The following is a 17,278-nucleotide window of genomic DNA, read 5'->3' as shown; positions in this document are numbered from 1 at the left end:
TAGAATGAGAAAGTAAGAGTCTAGAGCTTGGAAAGAAGATTGAACTGAATGGCCTCTAAAGTCCCTTCCATTTCTAAATTGATGATCCTGTGAGCCATTGAACATATATATGTAACCTATTATATTCTATGCAGTTAAAAAAATAAATACCAATTTTTTTCTTATTCATTGTGTTCAAGAAATAGAATGTAAAAACAGTTTATATGATAGGCTTATCTACACTTCCTAGATGTTTTTTAAATGACTCCTCCCTCAAATCTCATTTTTCTTTCTAAAATAATTATCTTCCTTTTAAGGGAAATAAGCATTTATTAAATACCTTCTACATGGCAAACACTAGAACCTTTTACAGATATTATCTCATGTAATCTTCACAACAACCCTGCAAGGTAAATGCTATTGTGATCCCCATTTTACATTGCAGGAAACCAAAGCAGGCAATGGATAAGTGACTTTCAAAGGATCACACAGCTAAGAAATATCTGAGGCTAGATTTGAATTCATGTCTTCCCAACTCTAGGCCCAACACTCTGTCCAATATGCCACCTAGCTGCCTCAGCCTTCTTTAAAAAAAGAAGCTATTGAACTTTATTTATATTCAAGAAGATAATTTATTATTGAAATTTATGATGATCTGCAGAAGAAGATATAGCAAGAGTGGTTCCTGAAGTGACTTTCTTGGTAGGCAGTATTTGGTTGCACTGTTTTTCTAATAAAAGTTCACTTTCTTACCAAAGCTCTTTTCCTTACGTACATCCCTTGACATCATTTCCTATTCTCTCCTTCTTTACTTGTTTTTTAGATATGATGATTGTCCATGCCAAGTCAAATCCCTCCTCCAGATTATTTCCCTTATGATCCTTTCCCCCCTTCCCCATCTCTGTCTTTCTGTCTTGTCTCTCTAACTTATCCTCTAAGTTGCCAAAAGCCGTCAAATTCTTTTTCCACAACATTTCTCATATTGGATTCATTGTTTCTTCTTACCTAACCACCACCCAAAATGTACCTGAAGGCTCAAACCCATCCCATCAAATGCTGATTATACTAAAGGCCATCATGGAGAGAGACTGAGAGAGAGAATTTATCCATACACTTCCCTTATAAGACTATAAACCCAAGAGCAGGGGAAAATTCCTTTTATTCTTTGTATTCCCAGTATTTATACAGGGTTTGGTATCTACATTCTTAAAAGTTTTTTTCCAAGAAAAAAAAAGTATTTGCTTATAAAATTCCTTTTAAAAAATTTCTCAAGTTCCTAATTCTCTCTCCTTCAAGCTTCTGCTCCACCAATTAAGAAGGCAAGCAATACATTAGCTATACATGTAAAATTAAATAAAACATTTCATTATTGACCGTGTCATGAAAAATAAAGTAAAAAATTTATGCTTTCGTTTGTACTCAGAGTTCATCCATTCTTTTTGTGGAGGTGGATAACATTTTTCATCGTTTCAAATTTCAAAATTATCATGGATCATTATATTGATTGGAGTAGCTAAGATTTCATAGTTAAACTTCGTTACAATTTTGCTGTTACCATATATGATGAACTTCTGGTTCTGCTCACTTTACTCTAGGTCTATGTTGGTAAATCTATGGTAATGTGTGCCAAAGGGGGCAGGAGAGGTCTGCTCCCTTCCCCCTCTCCAAGCATGCCTGAGGTCATTTCTTACATCATCTGCCCCTCTGCCGAGCAGCCCAATGGGAGCACTTTCTCCTTCCCCTCTTTGAGGTAAGGAGGCAGCCTCATCTGTGGCATGAGGGTTGCAGTTCGGGCACTCAGTCTCTAAAAGGTCTGCTATTACTGCTCTAGATCAATTCATACAGGTCTTTTTGGGTTTTTTTCTGAAACTATTGCCCTCATCCTACCTTATAGCACAGGATTATCCCATCACAATCATATGCTACAACTTGTTTAGCCATTCCCCAATTAATGGACATTAGCTTGATTTCTAATTCTTTACTCATACTTCTCATGATAAAAAAATGTTGTTATAAATATTTTTATACATATAGGTCCTTTTCCTTTTTGGTTGATCTTTTTGGGATATAGACCTAGTAACAGTAAAAGGGTCAAGTAGTATATTCTAGCCCTTTGGGCATAGTTCTCATTTGTTCTCCAGAATGGTTGGGCCAGTTTACAACCACCAACAGAACATTAATGTCTCTTTTTCCACATCCCCTCCAACATTTGCTATTTCCCTTTTCCGTCATATTCACCAATCTGATAGGTATGAGGTGTTATCTCAGAGTTGTTCTAATATGCATTTCTCTAATTAGTAGTCATTTAGAACATTTTTTTCATTGACTACAGATAGCTTTGATTTCGTCTGAAAATTGCATGTTCATATCCTGTGACCTTTTATCATTTGGGCAATGGATCTTTCTTTTTAAAATAAAATTTACTCAATTCTTTATGTATTTAAGAAATGAGGTCTTTGTCAGGGAAACTTGCTGTAAAATTTTTTGATATTCATGGGCAGTGATACCTTTTAGCAAAATGTACATACCCTAGTTACCTCTTTTTTTAAAATTAAATTTATTGATTGATTGATTTAGAATATTTTTTCATGGTTACATGATTCACATTCTCTCCCTCTCCTCTTTCCAACCTCCTCATGGAGCTGACAAACAATTTCACTGAGTTATACATATATTACTGCTCAAAACCTATTTCCATATTATATTTGTGATAGAGTAATCTTTTAAAACGAAAACCCCCAATCATATACCCAGAGTACCACGTGATAAGTCATGTTTTTCTTCTGTGTTTCTATTCCCACAGTTCTTTCTCTGGATGTGAATAGTGTTCCTTCTCACAAGTCCTTCAGGATTGTCCTGGATCATTGTATTGCTATTAGTCTGCTTATCTCTTTTAATTATGTCTATTTTTGCTTTTGTTTTAACCTCACCTGAAACGTAATGCATTCTACTCCAAACTTTTTGTTTTTAAACTCTCTGTGATATTTCTGTTTCAGATGTGATTCTTGTAAACAGCATACAGTTGGATCTTGGTTTTTCAATCCATTCTGCCATCGGCTTTCATTTTATGAGTGAATTCATCTCATTCACATTCACAGTTATGATTTCTATGTATTTCCCTGAATCCTTTTTTCTTCTATTTATCCTTCTGTTTCCTTTTGCCCTGTACTTCATCAAAAGTCTGTTTGGCTTCTGACCACTGCCTACATTAATTTTTCCTCTCTTTTATCACCCCTCTCCTCCTTCTCTTATCCCTTTTCCTTCCTATTTTTTGGTTAGATAAGGTAGATTTCTATACTCAATTAGATGTGTACACATACTCTTTCCTCTTAGAACCAGTTCTGATGAAAGTGATGTTTGAGTATTGTCTATCACCCTCCACTATAAAAGCTCTTCCTTGTGTACCTCTTTTTTTGTGACATAATTCTCCCATTCTTCCTCTCCCTTCCCTCTTTTGATAGTGCATCCCTCTTATTCCTTTTTTTTTAGATCATCTCAACATAATTGACTCATACCTGGCCTCTGTCTCTAAGTGTCTTGAAAAATATAAAGTTTTTAGGAGTTACATGGATCATCTTCCTATATAGAACTGTAAACAATTTAACCTTATTAAATCCCCTATGATTTCTCTTTTATGTTGTTTACCTTTATGTTTCTCTTGAGTCTTACTTTTGAATGTCACATTTTCTTCTCACCTTCAGTTTTTCATCAGAAATGCTGGGAAGTATAAAATTCATGTTTTTTTTTAAATTTGTATTTTGCTTATTTTCTTCCAATTTTTTTTACATTTTTGTATATTTGTCTTTTCAATTCTCTCTCATTTGCTTTTGTTTTGGATAGATTCCTATACCATGTATTAAATTTTTCCCACTATAATAATTATGTTCTTAAATTTTACATTTGGAGCTTCCCTAGCTCACCTTATTTCTTTTCTAATTTTTTTTTGAAACATTTATTTCTCCTTTGAACCATCCTGGAATTTCTTATTTTTTTATCAAGCAATATTATATCACTTTTCTTCAACTTAAAATATTTGTTTAAAGTCTTTTTAATTTCTTATTGTTCCTTTTGTTTTTAGGATCATCTCTGTTGGCTTATCTACTTGTATGTTAGGCTTTGATTAAAGTTCTTGTGGTATTTGAGCTGTTCCCTTTTATTTCTCTTCTCTTTTTCTTTAATCTCTCCACTCCCATAAATATTCAGTGCCCCATCACTGAACTCTTGGATGACTTCACAGTTTTTGCATTAAAAGATATGATAGTTGCCTAGAGCTGATCTCTGCTCCTACTACTGTGCAACAGAAGAGTAAACCCCGACTGGTTTCCTAGCGTGCTTTCTTTTGGGTTCTATGCTCTGTTCCACTCTTGCTTCTAGCTCTAGAATCAGCATGTTTCTAACTCAGTTGCCTCCATTCTCTCTTTTCTCCTCCATGTGATTAGGCAGAATGTGTGTCTCTGTGTCTACTGCTTCTTAATGGTTATAGTTTGGGGGGGGGGGGGGTTAGACACAACCACCTCCATAGGATTTCTTTAAAAAAAAAAATTTAGAGAGCTTTTTTATGCTCATTGATATGAGAGCATGGATTTGGTGGAGAGATATGCTGAGTTAGAACTCTAATTAGGTTCTTTACTATTAATTCATGGCTTTGTTTGTTTTCTACTTTGTGTATATCTGTTAGGAGAAGGATTGCCTTTTTTGGAAACAGTTATTAATTTTTATGCATCTGATAAATAAAATATTTTTGACATTTAAGAATTTAAAGAGATTTGTTAAAAAAAGTAATTATTTCATTATCTTGTTGATTGTTGATCCTGTCTATGCCTTTTGAAGAAGTTATTCAATTATTCATGTCTTCCTTTTCTCTTTTGAGCCCCTTAATTTTATTCAGTATCAGGGGTGGGAGGAAAAAACTACTGCCTAAAAAACTACCCTCTCAGGACTTCACAAACTCCATTTTCAGGCCCTTTATAGATCTCTCTTGGTAGTATAATTTGCTCCCATATAAATCACTATATTCATTATTAGATTTGACAAGTCTTTTTCAACATCTTCAATGTTCCACCAGTGAGAAAATGCTCCTTTTTCAGAGGTTGTAGCTTTTCCCTTATGAAATAAAAGCCTTGACTCTCTTATAAACACTACACTAGTGAGTCCATATTCTTTCCTAATTTAATATTTTTTTTATTTTTTTAATAATTTTTTTATTTTTAAAAATAAATTTTTAATAATTTTCCTATTTAATAATAATAGCTGTTATTTATATGGAGTTTTAAGACTTAAAAAATATTTGTCTCATTCTCACAACAAGAGTTTGGTGCAATAGTTTTTAACTGTCTTTATTGTTCATAGTCACACAGCTGGGAATTCTTGGATTCACACCTAAATGTCTCTGGGCTCCATGGCTAAAGCTCTTTTTTTCAGTGCTACACTTTCTCTCCCAGAATGTTAGACATAGAAAGTATCTTAGAAGGTATCTAATGCAAACTCTCATCCAGTATATCCCCTAAAAAAGGACTACCAGCCTCTTATTAAAATTTAGGGAGCTTAATACCCAGCAAGTTGGCCCAGTCAGCCTTTAAAACAAAATAAGGAATTTCAGGATAACAAACTTTGAATTCAATTCACTCATGTTATTAGTCTCTCTGTGTAAAGTGCACAGTGGAATATTTTTGTTGAATTAGTATCCTGGAGGATGACTTATTTTCATTGAGTTTTGTGACAAATAGCTAACCTAAAAAAAAGCATCAGTGAGCCCAGTTCCAACAACATTCTGATCAATGAGTGGGATTCTTAAACCCTCCCATTCAAATTTTGTAAATCTTCATCATTCAGTCATTCAACAAATATTCATATAGTATACATAACCTTTCAGTGCCAAAGTTAAAATCAGGAACTGATGTTAATCTAGTCTAATTTAGAGCAATTTGGAAAAAAATTCAAGGAAGAAATGGGACTTATCTGGTCTTGTGACTTAGAGAAGAGAAAGGAGGGAATTTTGTACCAGAAAAACAGGAAGATCAAAGGCAAGGAAGTAAAAATGTTCATGGTTATTAGGGGAGTAATGGATCAAACTAGTAAATAGTTTTAAAGAAATGGAGATTAGAGAAATAAATGCATATTTTGGCCAACTTTGAGAGGCTAAGAAATTTTTAAATTATCCACCAGAATAATACCCTACACAGGATTTTTAACAGAGAAGTGACAAGATCTAAGTAAAATGTTAGGAAGATTCAGTTGAGTGTCTGATACCAGTAGTTATACAGTATTAAATTATTTTGAACTTATTCCTCTAACACACATATATACATAAACTGTCGTTAAAATGTCACTTCTGTTTTCAGTGCCCCTCGCCCTCTTCATTCTCCCTCTCCCTCCCACTCCTAAGTTGCTTTCTTTTTTTCATACCCAAAATCCTGAGTCTGAAAATTATGTCAGTCAGATATTTATACCTGCCAAGACCTTATCACAGTCTCCAAACATGCTATAAACTGTTGCTCCATGTGGATTACTAATAGGAATCCCACAGTTTATTCAGAGGAAATCCAAATTCGTATTCTTTCTATCTTTCCAAACATTCTATTCTATGTCCTCTTGGTTCACCTCTGGCTACTCCACTCCAAGTTATTTTCTCTAATTTCATGCACTGATGCTTCCCACCAAAATCTCTGCCCTCTAAGATTTTCAACCTTAGTATATACTGTACATATTGGAGGAATAAGAATTGAGAAACCTTTTTAGAATTGGTATTTTAGAGGCAGTGAGGTGGCACCACGTATAGAGTACTGGGCCTGGGAATCTTGAAGATCTGAGTTTAAATTTAGCCTTATAACATTCCTAGCAGTATGACCCTGAGCATCAATTAACTTCTCTTTGCCTCAGTTTTTTCAACTGAAAATGAAGAAAATAATAGCACCTATCTTCCAGTGTTGTTGTGAGGATCAAATGATAAAATCTTTCCCTTCCTTCCTTTATATTTACTCTTCCCCTTTCTGTTGCTTCTTTCCCTCTTCTCCTGATGAATAAGTTCTCCCAATGAGAGGAACAGTCACAGTGTTATAGTGAGGAAAATTAGTGTAGATCTTATACAAGTCAGAGAAAGAAGAGTCAAGAAAGGGATAGTCAACACGCATAGGAGAACTAGAATAATGTTAGAATAAAGGAATAAAAGAACTAGAATAAATTTACTTCCACATGTTCTGTGGACATTGAACAGCAGTCAAAAATCAGATATTAGAAACAAAAGGAGAATTAGAGTGATAGACTAGGTAAAGTTAAGGTAATGGGAAAAGTGGTGTAGAAATAGACTAATTAATTAAAGTTAATACTTGGTAAAAACATACATAATGTGACTAGAATTTTTGGTCAACCTAAAGAAGCTTCTTTAGTAAGTTCAAATTAATTAGGAGTGAGACTAGTAGGAAGCCTGCAGTCACAGAGAAGAAGCAACTTCAAATTTGAAGTCATAGAAGGAAATCAATGCTAAACAATGATTTATTTCAGGGTATAGTCATGCTGGTGTGTGATTGATGTGGATTAGAGATTAAGGTCAGTTGAGGCATCAATGGGAAAGAATTTTGATGTAAAAGAGTCAAATGATTCATCACTTTTGAGTTCTGACTTTCCCTGAAAAATGGGGGTTGCAAGAGAAAACTGTAAACCAGGTAGTTTTATCTAGAAATTGAAGAATGTATAATAACAGTAGTAGTCTATATAATACTTTACGGTTTGCAAATTAGTTTATAAATGACTTATTTTCACAACAAGGCTGGGAAATAGGCATGGTTATTTTTTTCATTTTATTCATGAGGAAACTGAAGTAGGTATAAATTAAATGATTTGCCAGTAGTCTCAAAATTAGTTAAGAATCTGAGGCCAACTTTGAATTCAAATTTTCCTAACTCCAAGACCAGCACTTTTACTACTGATTCACTGAGCTCTCTCCTAATGTATTCATCCTGAAAAATTCACTTAGGAAAATATTCATATGCATGAATTATACCTCAGATTTACCCTTAAAGCATTTATATATTACACATTACCTGCATTCTCTGTAGATGTTATCCTGTCTTCCCAGAGCTGTGACACTTGACTCACTCCGTTTTCTTCAAGTTTCTTAAGCCTTTAAAATATTTAACTTTTATTTAGATCTTACTTTTTCACTAATTGGCACATAGAAATTTATGAAATATCTCTTCTCCTTTAGAAATGTTTGATATCACTGAAAATGTGAATTTTTTTAAAGTATGAAATTTTGAGCAACTCCTCTTGTTAAAACCTATAAAACAATACTTTTAGTAGAATTTTCCTAACTCATGTAAAATTGCTGCATTTACTTTTTAAATTAAAGTCATTTTAATGAACAAAAATCACTCACATTTCTTCTGTGGTATTAAAAAAAGAAAAACAAGTCTTGTTAAAAATATTAGTAGTAAAACAAAACAAATCCCTGCATTTTGCAAGACTAAAAATAAGTTTTTATTATCTTAGTTCATTTCCTTTATGTTAAGGAGGTGGTGCTTTAATCACCAATCCTCTGAAGTTGTATATGATCAGAATGCTTAATTCAGTTACTTGTTATCATATTACAAATTGTTCTCTTGTTTCTGCTCAGTTTACTCTGCACCAGTTCACACAAATATTTCCCAGATTTTTCTGAAAAAAATATTTGAATATTTCTTTTTAATGTAAATTTTGTAATGTAAATTTATTTCATTTTGTTTTTTGCCTATTAATTATTAGTTTTCTCTTTCACTTTTTTTTTCCATGAGGGCATGTGGGGAACCTCTTGTAATAATATGTTCACCATCAAGCAAAAGCACTTTCTCTCTTTCAATGTGCAAAGAAAAATTATATCTCATTCTGTATCTGGAATCTATCACCTGTTACTGTAATATTTTCTGTAATTGAACCTTTGAATTTGTGGTTGGTTGCCATTTTGTTGAGTTCTTAGTCTTTATGTAAGCTGAAACATACTAAAATTTTGCTCCAGCCTCTTATTTTGACTTTATGTTTATGTTTTAAATGTGTTTCTTGTAAACAGCATATTGTTGGATTTTTCTTCGTGATGCATCCTACTATCCTCTTTCATTTGATGAGTGAGTTCATCACATTTACATTCATACTTATGATTTTTTATTTGTATTTCTGCCTCATTTTCTTAAACTTCCTTTCTCTTTGTTTCCTGCCTCTTCTTTATAGAGAAGGAAATTGTTGCTCAATATTAGTGCTATAGGTTTGATGCCATCTTTCCTGATTCCCTTTTCCTCTTCTCTTTCCTTCACCCTGAACGTAGTTAAATGTTTTTAACCTTTCTTTCTTTTAAACTCTTCTTTCAAATCCACCCTCCTTATTTAGAGTATGGCTTTCTAAGAACTAATCCCTCCCTTAATCTACTCCATCTTTTACTCTGCTGTCTCCTTTTTTCCCTTTACCTCTTGTTCACACATTGAATGAAATGTATTTTCTAGACCCAATTATGCATATGCTTATCTTTCCCTGACAGTTTGAGATAAGAGTGAGATTCAGGTGTCAGCTTCTTTCCTGTCCCTTCTTCCTTATTTGTATAGACTTCTATTTATGTACCCTGATTAAGTGAGATAGTTTTCCCTATCCTTCAACTTCCTTTTCATTTTGCTTCTACTTTTTTGATAATCAAAACATTACAAAACCATTCCTGGGCCCTCTGATGGATGATACTTCTGAAGGGACATCATCTCTTTTAGCAGGTAAACAGTTTATCCTTTTTTAGTCCCTTAGGATTACTCTCTGATATTTGGCTTTTTGTTTTCTCTTCACTTTGTTTGGGGGGGTTGGGGGGTATTTCAGAGTTTTTTATGCACCTCTGGTCTTTTCATCAGGAATGCTTAGAAGTCCCCAGATTAATTAAAGCTTTATTTTTTTCCCTTTAGAATTATACCCATTTTTGCTAGGTAAATTATTTTTGGTTGTGATTATCATACTGTGGAGGGCCCAGCATCTCTTGTTGTCCTGCTGGACTCGTCAGTCTCTTTTCAGTCTCTGTGTTGGAATGGTCCAGGGCATTCCTGGCTAGATCCAGACCCCAGTGTCCACAGACTTTTTTTTTTCTTCTTCCTATGCCTAACTGGGATGGAAAAAAAAAAACAACTCACAATGACTTTTTCTTAGATTTACCAGTTAGGACTTGGTCTGATACATTTTTTAGAACTTTGTGGAGGATGTGTGTTTGAGATATTAGCTATAGCTATTTCTACTATTTCATCATTCTGGCTCCTCTTCCTGCTCTATTTGTATTTACAAATAATTCCTTACTGTTCTCATTCTCTGTGACCTATGTCTTCTGTCTGTCTGTCTGTCTCTCTTTGAGCATTTTCACATCTCTTTGAAGTATAAAATAATTTTAGTTGTATCCTTTTTTCCTTTAAATGTATGAAATCTGAATTTTTACTTTGAAGGCAAAAGAATTGAAATTAGATCATTGACATAAAGCTGAGAATGGCCTTGTAGGAGTATATTCTAATCTCTTCATTTTAAATCAGGAACTCTGAGGCCCCAGGAAATTATGTATTAGTGTCATAGGAAGGATTTTAACTCTTGACTCCAGGGACCACATTACAATCCTAGTTCAACTCTTTTTTATTACCTATATCACCTTGGGCAAGTCCGTTGAGTACCCTGAACCTCAACTTTCTGATCCACCAAAAGGGGATAATAATTTCTCTGACTTGCCTACCTCATAGGATTTGGAATAAAGATAAAATGAAATCCATGAGAGTAGTTTGAAAACTGAAGTGCTATATTTATGTACAACTTAGGGGATATTGTTATTTTAGCTTCCTAAGATCTGAGAGCTTTTGTTTTTTTCTAACAAGGACTATTTTAACCAAGGTCATTGATCCACAGGACGATAATCAGTTGGTTACATAAGTTAAAAGAATTTAATTTTGTTTAGTGTGCTTTTTGCTTGTTAAATATGAAATGGTCATTCATTTTTAATTAAAATTAAGGAACATCAAATCTATTGATTAAATAAATGCTGGGTTATAAATAACTCTCTATCAACTAAAACTTAATATTAAATTTCTAGGCTTCTATATTCACGAAACAGTTTAGGAAATATCCAAGAGAGACAACATAACATAACGGATGAGAAAGCTAGCCTCTCAGCTTGGAAGATCTAGTTTCTAATCCTTCCTCTGATACATAGGGGATCTGAGGCCCTGGGCAAGTCACTTGGTCTCTCAGAGTTCTAAGCAGATTTCCAACACTACAAGTTAGGAAAATGGTGCCAATCTGCTTTGGTGGAAAAAGTTTCCTCATGTAGATGTCCCTCTATCAGTGAAATCACCGGGCCTGTGTCAATTGTTATCTCCTTTAGAGAAATCATACTGAAATAATAAAGGTCAGGGTTGCTAAAATTATGGGAGGCACATTGAATTTATATGACAAAATATGACCACCTAATTTAAATTATTTTAAAATTCCTACAAAATATACCTGCAAATCACTTTCTTTATTGCATAGGGGTTTGGGGACCCAGACAAGCATGCAGATTGCAAAATTGAAATAGTATAAGTTTCCTAAACATATTTCTCCTTTTGCTCTCTAGTATCCTGGCAGCTTTGGTCTGGGCAGAAGTTGGACTCCCCTCAGTTAGAGCATGTGTTCTTTGGCCATAATTAAATATAATAAGCAAATAAACAAACAAAAGATTCCTTGGAGAACCATCTATCAAAATTGTGCTATACCCAGCTACAGAAATGTAAGGACTGAATTTATAACTGTCATAGGCTGTATCAGCATTTTTGATGAGTCATAGTCAATATCATAAGAAGGTACCAATCTCTCTATCTGTGACTTATCTCTGAGTACACTGTCTAATATGCTGCCTACCTTTTGCAAATATGCTACATCTTACATGTATTAGAGAATAATTTTAAATGATCACAATAGATCTTTCAGCCTAATCCATTTTACTTTACCCAATCTGAGACTGGCCTTTATAAGGGAAAGATTGAAGGACCCAAGAGGAAAAGATCATCACTAGGAAATGAAAGGCATTACACAAGAGATGAAATTTTATTCAGCAAACATTTATTACATACTTAGTATCTAAGGGTATGGATCTATCCAAGTATGGTTACAATAAGCACTGAGGATGCAGAAAAAGAAAACTCATAGTTCCTGTTTTTTAATATTTTACAGTCTAATAGGGATTATAATATGACTATACCAGTTATAATGATATAAGAGAAAATGTGATATAGACAAGGTAGGAAATTAAACAACTTTTTATAAGTAGGTAAGGTGGAAAGTCTGTTAGGACAGGTTTAATGGGGATGGTTGTATTTGGATTAAGTATCCCATGGGTACAAATAGGAAAGGAAATGCATTCCAGGTCTTGCTGACAGTCTATACAAGCATAGGAAAGGGGCTAATAAGATCAAGGGACAGTTTATATTAGTTTGACTTGAATCATAGAGGACATTAAAATTATTTAAATAAGATTGGAAATTTAGGGAGAAGTTAGATTCTAGAGGTCCTTACATATCAAGCTAAAGAGGTCTAAGTTTCATAGACATTGGGATGGGGTATCATTCAGGCCAGTGTATTATGAGTAATATTTTGCCAAGTGTATGACTATTAGATTGGAGAAGGGAAAGAGTAGAGGCAGGGGAGCTTGTTTGGAGATCCTTATAATAGCCTATCATAGAGGTAGTAAGACCTGAACTGTGGTGGTGTCAGTATAAGTAGAAGGAGAGACTATGTGAAAGAGGCTATGAAAGCTGTATCAACAGATCTTGAAAACTAATTAGGTACAGGAGTTAGATGACTGAAGAGTCTGGACAGCTGGAAAAATGGTGCTATCATACACACAATTTGGAAAGAGAGGTAGGTTTCAGGGAGAGGATGATAGAGAGGTCCTACAAGGTGGTTGGTAATGTGGAACTGGAGGGCAGAAGATGGTACATGAAGTAGATTTGGAATTCACTTGCATAATAGCTCTGACAGCATCATCATTGGAGGCAGGTGCCTTGCTCTCTATTTCAAGTCTTTTCTAGGCTAAACATCTCCAGTTCCTTTAACTGATCCTCATGGCATAAACTCAGTACCCTAGATTTCCTTATGTCATTGTCTTTCCCTAAAGCAAGACACCAAGAACTGAAACCCAATACTTTAGATATGATATGAGTAGTTTCTAGTTCTCATTTCTTCCTTGGCCAAATTACTACATTTTTCTTAATGTAGCCCAAGCTCATTTTTTGCTATCAAATCACAATATTGACTCATAATGAGATTGTAGTCCGTTAAATATCCCAGAATCCTTCATTTTCTTGCCTGAAGCTTATGTAATCAATAAGCATTTACTAAACTTAACTTAGTGTTCCTCTGGCTGTGTGACAAGCACTGGGGATAAGAAATTTGGGGGCTAAACTACATATTTAGTACAGTTAGCAAGGTGGTGTGTCAGTTAAAGAAGATAATTTAATTTTATACTTCATTAAGAGAAGCATAATATTTGTTCAGAATGTGTAGAGTGATAATGCTACTGTATTGTCTTCTGGTCAGACTACATCTAGAGAATTGTACTCAGTTCTAATTGTCCACATTGTAGGAATGGCATTGATAAGCTAGAGAAATCAACAGGATGGGGAAGCATCTTGGCTCCATGCCACATAAGGATCAGTTAAAATTTGGTATCTTTAATCTTGAGAAAAGAACATTTTTGCACGAACATTAGCACAGTGCCCATCATATAGTAAGTGCTTAATAAATATCAATGAATAGATAGCAAATGAGAAAGGGGTTCGATTTCTTAGGCTTGGCCCCAACAGAGTAGAACTAAGAGTAGTGGGTAGAATTTGTAGGGCGGATTTAGGCTCCATGGAAGGTCAGATTTCCCAAGATAAAGAACTCTCAAAAAAAAAAAAAAAAGATGCATGAGATGTCTTTGGGGATTGTTGATGCTTGTGGTCTGGTTAACTCAAGCACAAGTTCAGTGCTGTGTTACAGAATGAATTCTTATTCAAGTGTAGTTTAGACTGTGTGAGCCTGAGGGTCCTTTAGTAGGGAAATTCAGACTGCTGTCTCTTCTGAAATCATCTCACCCATTATCTGCTGAACAAGCTTTAATTGTCACTGATATTTCTAATCCACCAATTGTAAACACTAGTCAAATTAGAATGACTTAATCTCTCATTGTACCTAGGGCAGACAAATACACACATTACTTTGTCATTCATTTCACTTTCTGACATAGTTCAATACCCATGGACCCCACATATTGCTCTGAACCTCAGATAGTATCTCTACAACTCATCTCAGAGTTCAGTGTTTCATGTCTTCAAATAGGAGTCCTTTCCCAAATTTCATCAATTTCTACATGCAACGATGTTTACTCGTTTTGAGGTGTTTGTAGTTATCTTAAGGATATGGATATAGAATTTAGAGTAGGGGAGGGTGGTGGTGGAGGGACCTGAGAGATCACCCAACCCACCCGCTTTCATTTTATGGACCATATCACATCACCCAAACACAAGTCACATCTCCTTGACTTGTCCAAGGTCACACAGCTACTAAGTAATAGAGCTAAACTATGAACTTGGATCTAAGGACTTTAAATTTCATGCTTTTTCTACTTCACCACATTATGCCTATAAACTTAGCAGAAATGCATGTTACAGTTATGTTTTTCCTCTTTTAATGTATGTAATTTATAAAATACTTTACATTTTATAGTATTATATATATATCATATATATATATACATATATATATATATATTTATTTTGTAGTTAATGTAGTACTTGTGGACATTTACATGGCAATTGTAGCATCTGGCTTTTGTTCAAGAATGTAACTCCTATTATGTGTTTCCTTGAGGAAGTTAGAGGTATCTCATGTTATTCCTATACCTTAATTTACAGCCCTTTTTCCAGGAACATAACTCATCACAAGTTTGAAGACTGCCCTTTATTGGTTTTACAACTCAAACTATATATCAGACTTGTTGNACTAAGTAATAGAGCTAAGCTATGAACTTGGATCTAAGGACTTTAAATTTCATGCTTTTTCTACTTCACCACATTATGCCTATAAACTTAGCAGAAATGCATGTTACAGTTATGTTTTTCCTCTTTTAATGTATGTAATTTATAAAATACTTTACATTTTATAGTATTATATATATATCATATATATATATACATATATATATATATATTTATTTTGTAGTTAATGTAGTACTTGTGGACATTTACATGGCAATTGTAGCATCTGGCTTTTGTTCAAGAATGTAACTCCTATTATGTGTTTCCTTGAGGAAGTTAGAGGTATCTCATGTTATTCCTATACCTTAATTTACAGCCCTTTTTCCAGGAACATAACTCATCACAAGTTTGAAGACTGCCCTTTATTGGTTTTACAACTCAAACTATATATCAGACTTGTTGAAAAGGGTTTCTTGATGATGTAAAGTACTGGAAAATAGAACCTATGATGAAACCTTAAGTACTTAGGAGGGGAGTTGGTGGGAGGAGGGGGCTTGCGATGGGAGTATTCATGTTTATATGAAAGGTTTTAATTTGATTCAAACTATAATGTTAAAATTTTAAATTAGGCATAATGAAGTGTCTTAAAAGTTATATCATATAACACTTAAAAATAACATCTTTGAAAGAAGAAGTTGTGGAATTTTTATTTTAGAAGCAAGGAATTGTGATGGAAATCTTTAAAATATTATAAATCTTTATTATGATTGGTGTAGGTATAAATTTTTGTTACGGACAAGATAGGTTAAATGTGATAATGTGAATTCAAGTTCATTTACAATCCTGTGCGCCTCTTTACACTAATTTCTGTAAATTATAGTCTCCATTGAACATTAAAGGGTATTGTTTTCGATTCCTTTAAGGTTGGATTTTTCTATTTCTTTCAGAGAGCATTAGGTAGTCAAAAATCCAAAGTAGTTGAATTCAGCAATAAAGACACCTCTGAAATTAGCAATGAACAAGATAAAGAAAATTCCATAATGAAAAATGAACCAAGAAGAGTTAAGATATTTGATGGAGGGCAAGTACCAATTTTATTTTTTGAATTAGCATTTTAAAAATTAATATTCCTTGTTTTGCTATTTTAAAAGATGATCATTATTTTCTGATTTTATGTTACTAGCATATATAAATTCACATATTTAATTCAGTGTTTAAATAAAACACAGACTTTGCTGCAAAATTAGCATGGAAAAATATATTCAGTTTCCTAATTCTGTTTTAGGGATGGATTAAAATTAGAATTGTTGATATTTGCAGAAGAAAAGGACAATACTAGTTATTAAAAAACAGTGAGTTATTCAATGCATTTGTGAGCTAATCTTTCAAGTTCTAGTTCCTGTAATAGATTATATTTTTTATTATCTTGAAAATTCTATTTATTGAATCTGCCTAGTCTGAGAAAGATATATTTGAGAATATTTTGATATACAGTATGTTGCTTTATGACCTATGGTGTAAAAGTGATGTGGAGCTGGCTTCAAAACCTCAAAGACCTAATTTCAAGTCCAGCCTCTGATACCTATTAGCTGTGTGACCCCTAGACAGTTTTAATAACCTTCTACTCATTACTCATAAGGAAGGATTGGTCTAAATTGATAGAGGGATTTTTCCTACTAGGTGTTTCCTATTCTAAAATAATTCTAGGCCTGGACAACACACAACACACACATATTCACACATGTGTATATGTGTATGTTCATACACATATATACATAAACATATACATATACACACCAACTTAAATCTTAAGTTGTAGTGAAGTATGAAAAGAGAGAAACTATTACACAATTCAAAACTAGCTAATCTCAAAGGCAAGGTTTGAATTCCATCTCAGTCATCTGCTAGCTAAGTGACCTTGGGCAAATTTCTTCTCAGAGTTTCAGTTTTCTCGTCTATAAAATAGGAGTCATTTTGTATTAATTGTATTAATTACTTAATTGTTGTGAGAAAAGTAGTTGTAAAACTTAAAGTACTGTATAAATGTGAGCTATTCCTGTTATATATTTCTGTTTTCATGTTAAGAAAAAACACTGAAATCAATATTGAAGAAGAAAGGAAAAACATATTATTTAACAGAAGAGCTAGAAGATTTCAAATTAAATCAGAGTTAAATCCTAGAAATGAGATTTTTCTTATCATAAAAGTAGAATGATTACAAATGCACAAAAGCCTTTGTGTTTAAACACTTTTATGTAAACCATCATTAGTTTTATTTCTCTGGGGATTGTGTTTAATCATTACTTCCCTATTCATATTTTCTTCTAAAT

General features: G+C 33.6%; 1 protein-coding gene across 1 annotated transcript in view; it reads left to right on the top strand.

Annotated features, from left to right (window-relative positions):
• Positions 1 to 17,278, top strand: part of HIVEP1 (HIVEP zinc finger 1) — a 172,631-nt gene that overhangs the window by 117,769 nt on the left and 37,584 nt on the right. The window contains exon 4 of the mRNA XM_044667705.1: positions 15,896 to 16,029. Coding sequence (XP_044523640.1) covers positions 15,896 to 16,029 — 134 coding nt within the window. The remainder of the gene's footprint in view (positions 1 to 15,895; positions 16,030 to 17,278) is intronic.

This window comes from Gracilinanus agilis, chromosome 1 (assembly GCF_016433145.1).
Source record: "Gracilinanus agilis isolate LMUSP501 chromosome 1, AgileGrace, whole genome shotgun sequence".
Taxonomy (NCBI): domain Eukaryota; kingdom Metazoa; phylum Chordata; class Mammalia; order Didelphimorphia; family Didelphidae; genus Gracilinanus; species Gracilinanus agilis.
Note: the sequence above shows the minus strand (reverse complement) of the source record. Positions and strands in the feature narration are given on the sequence as shown.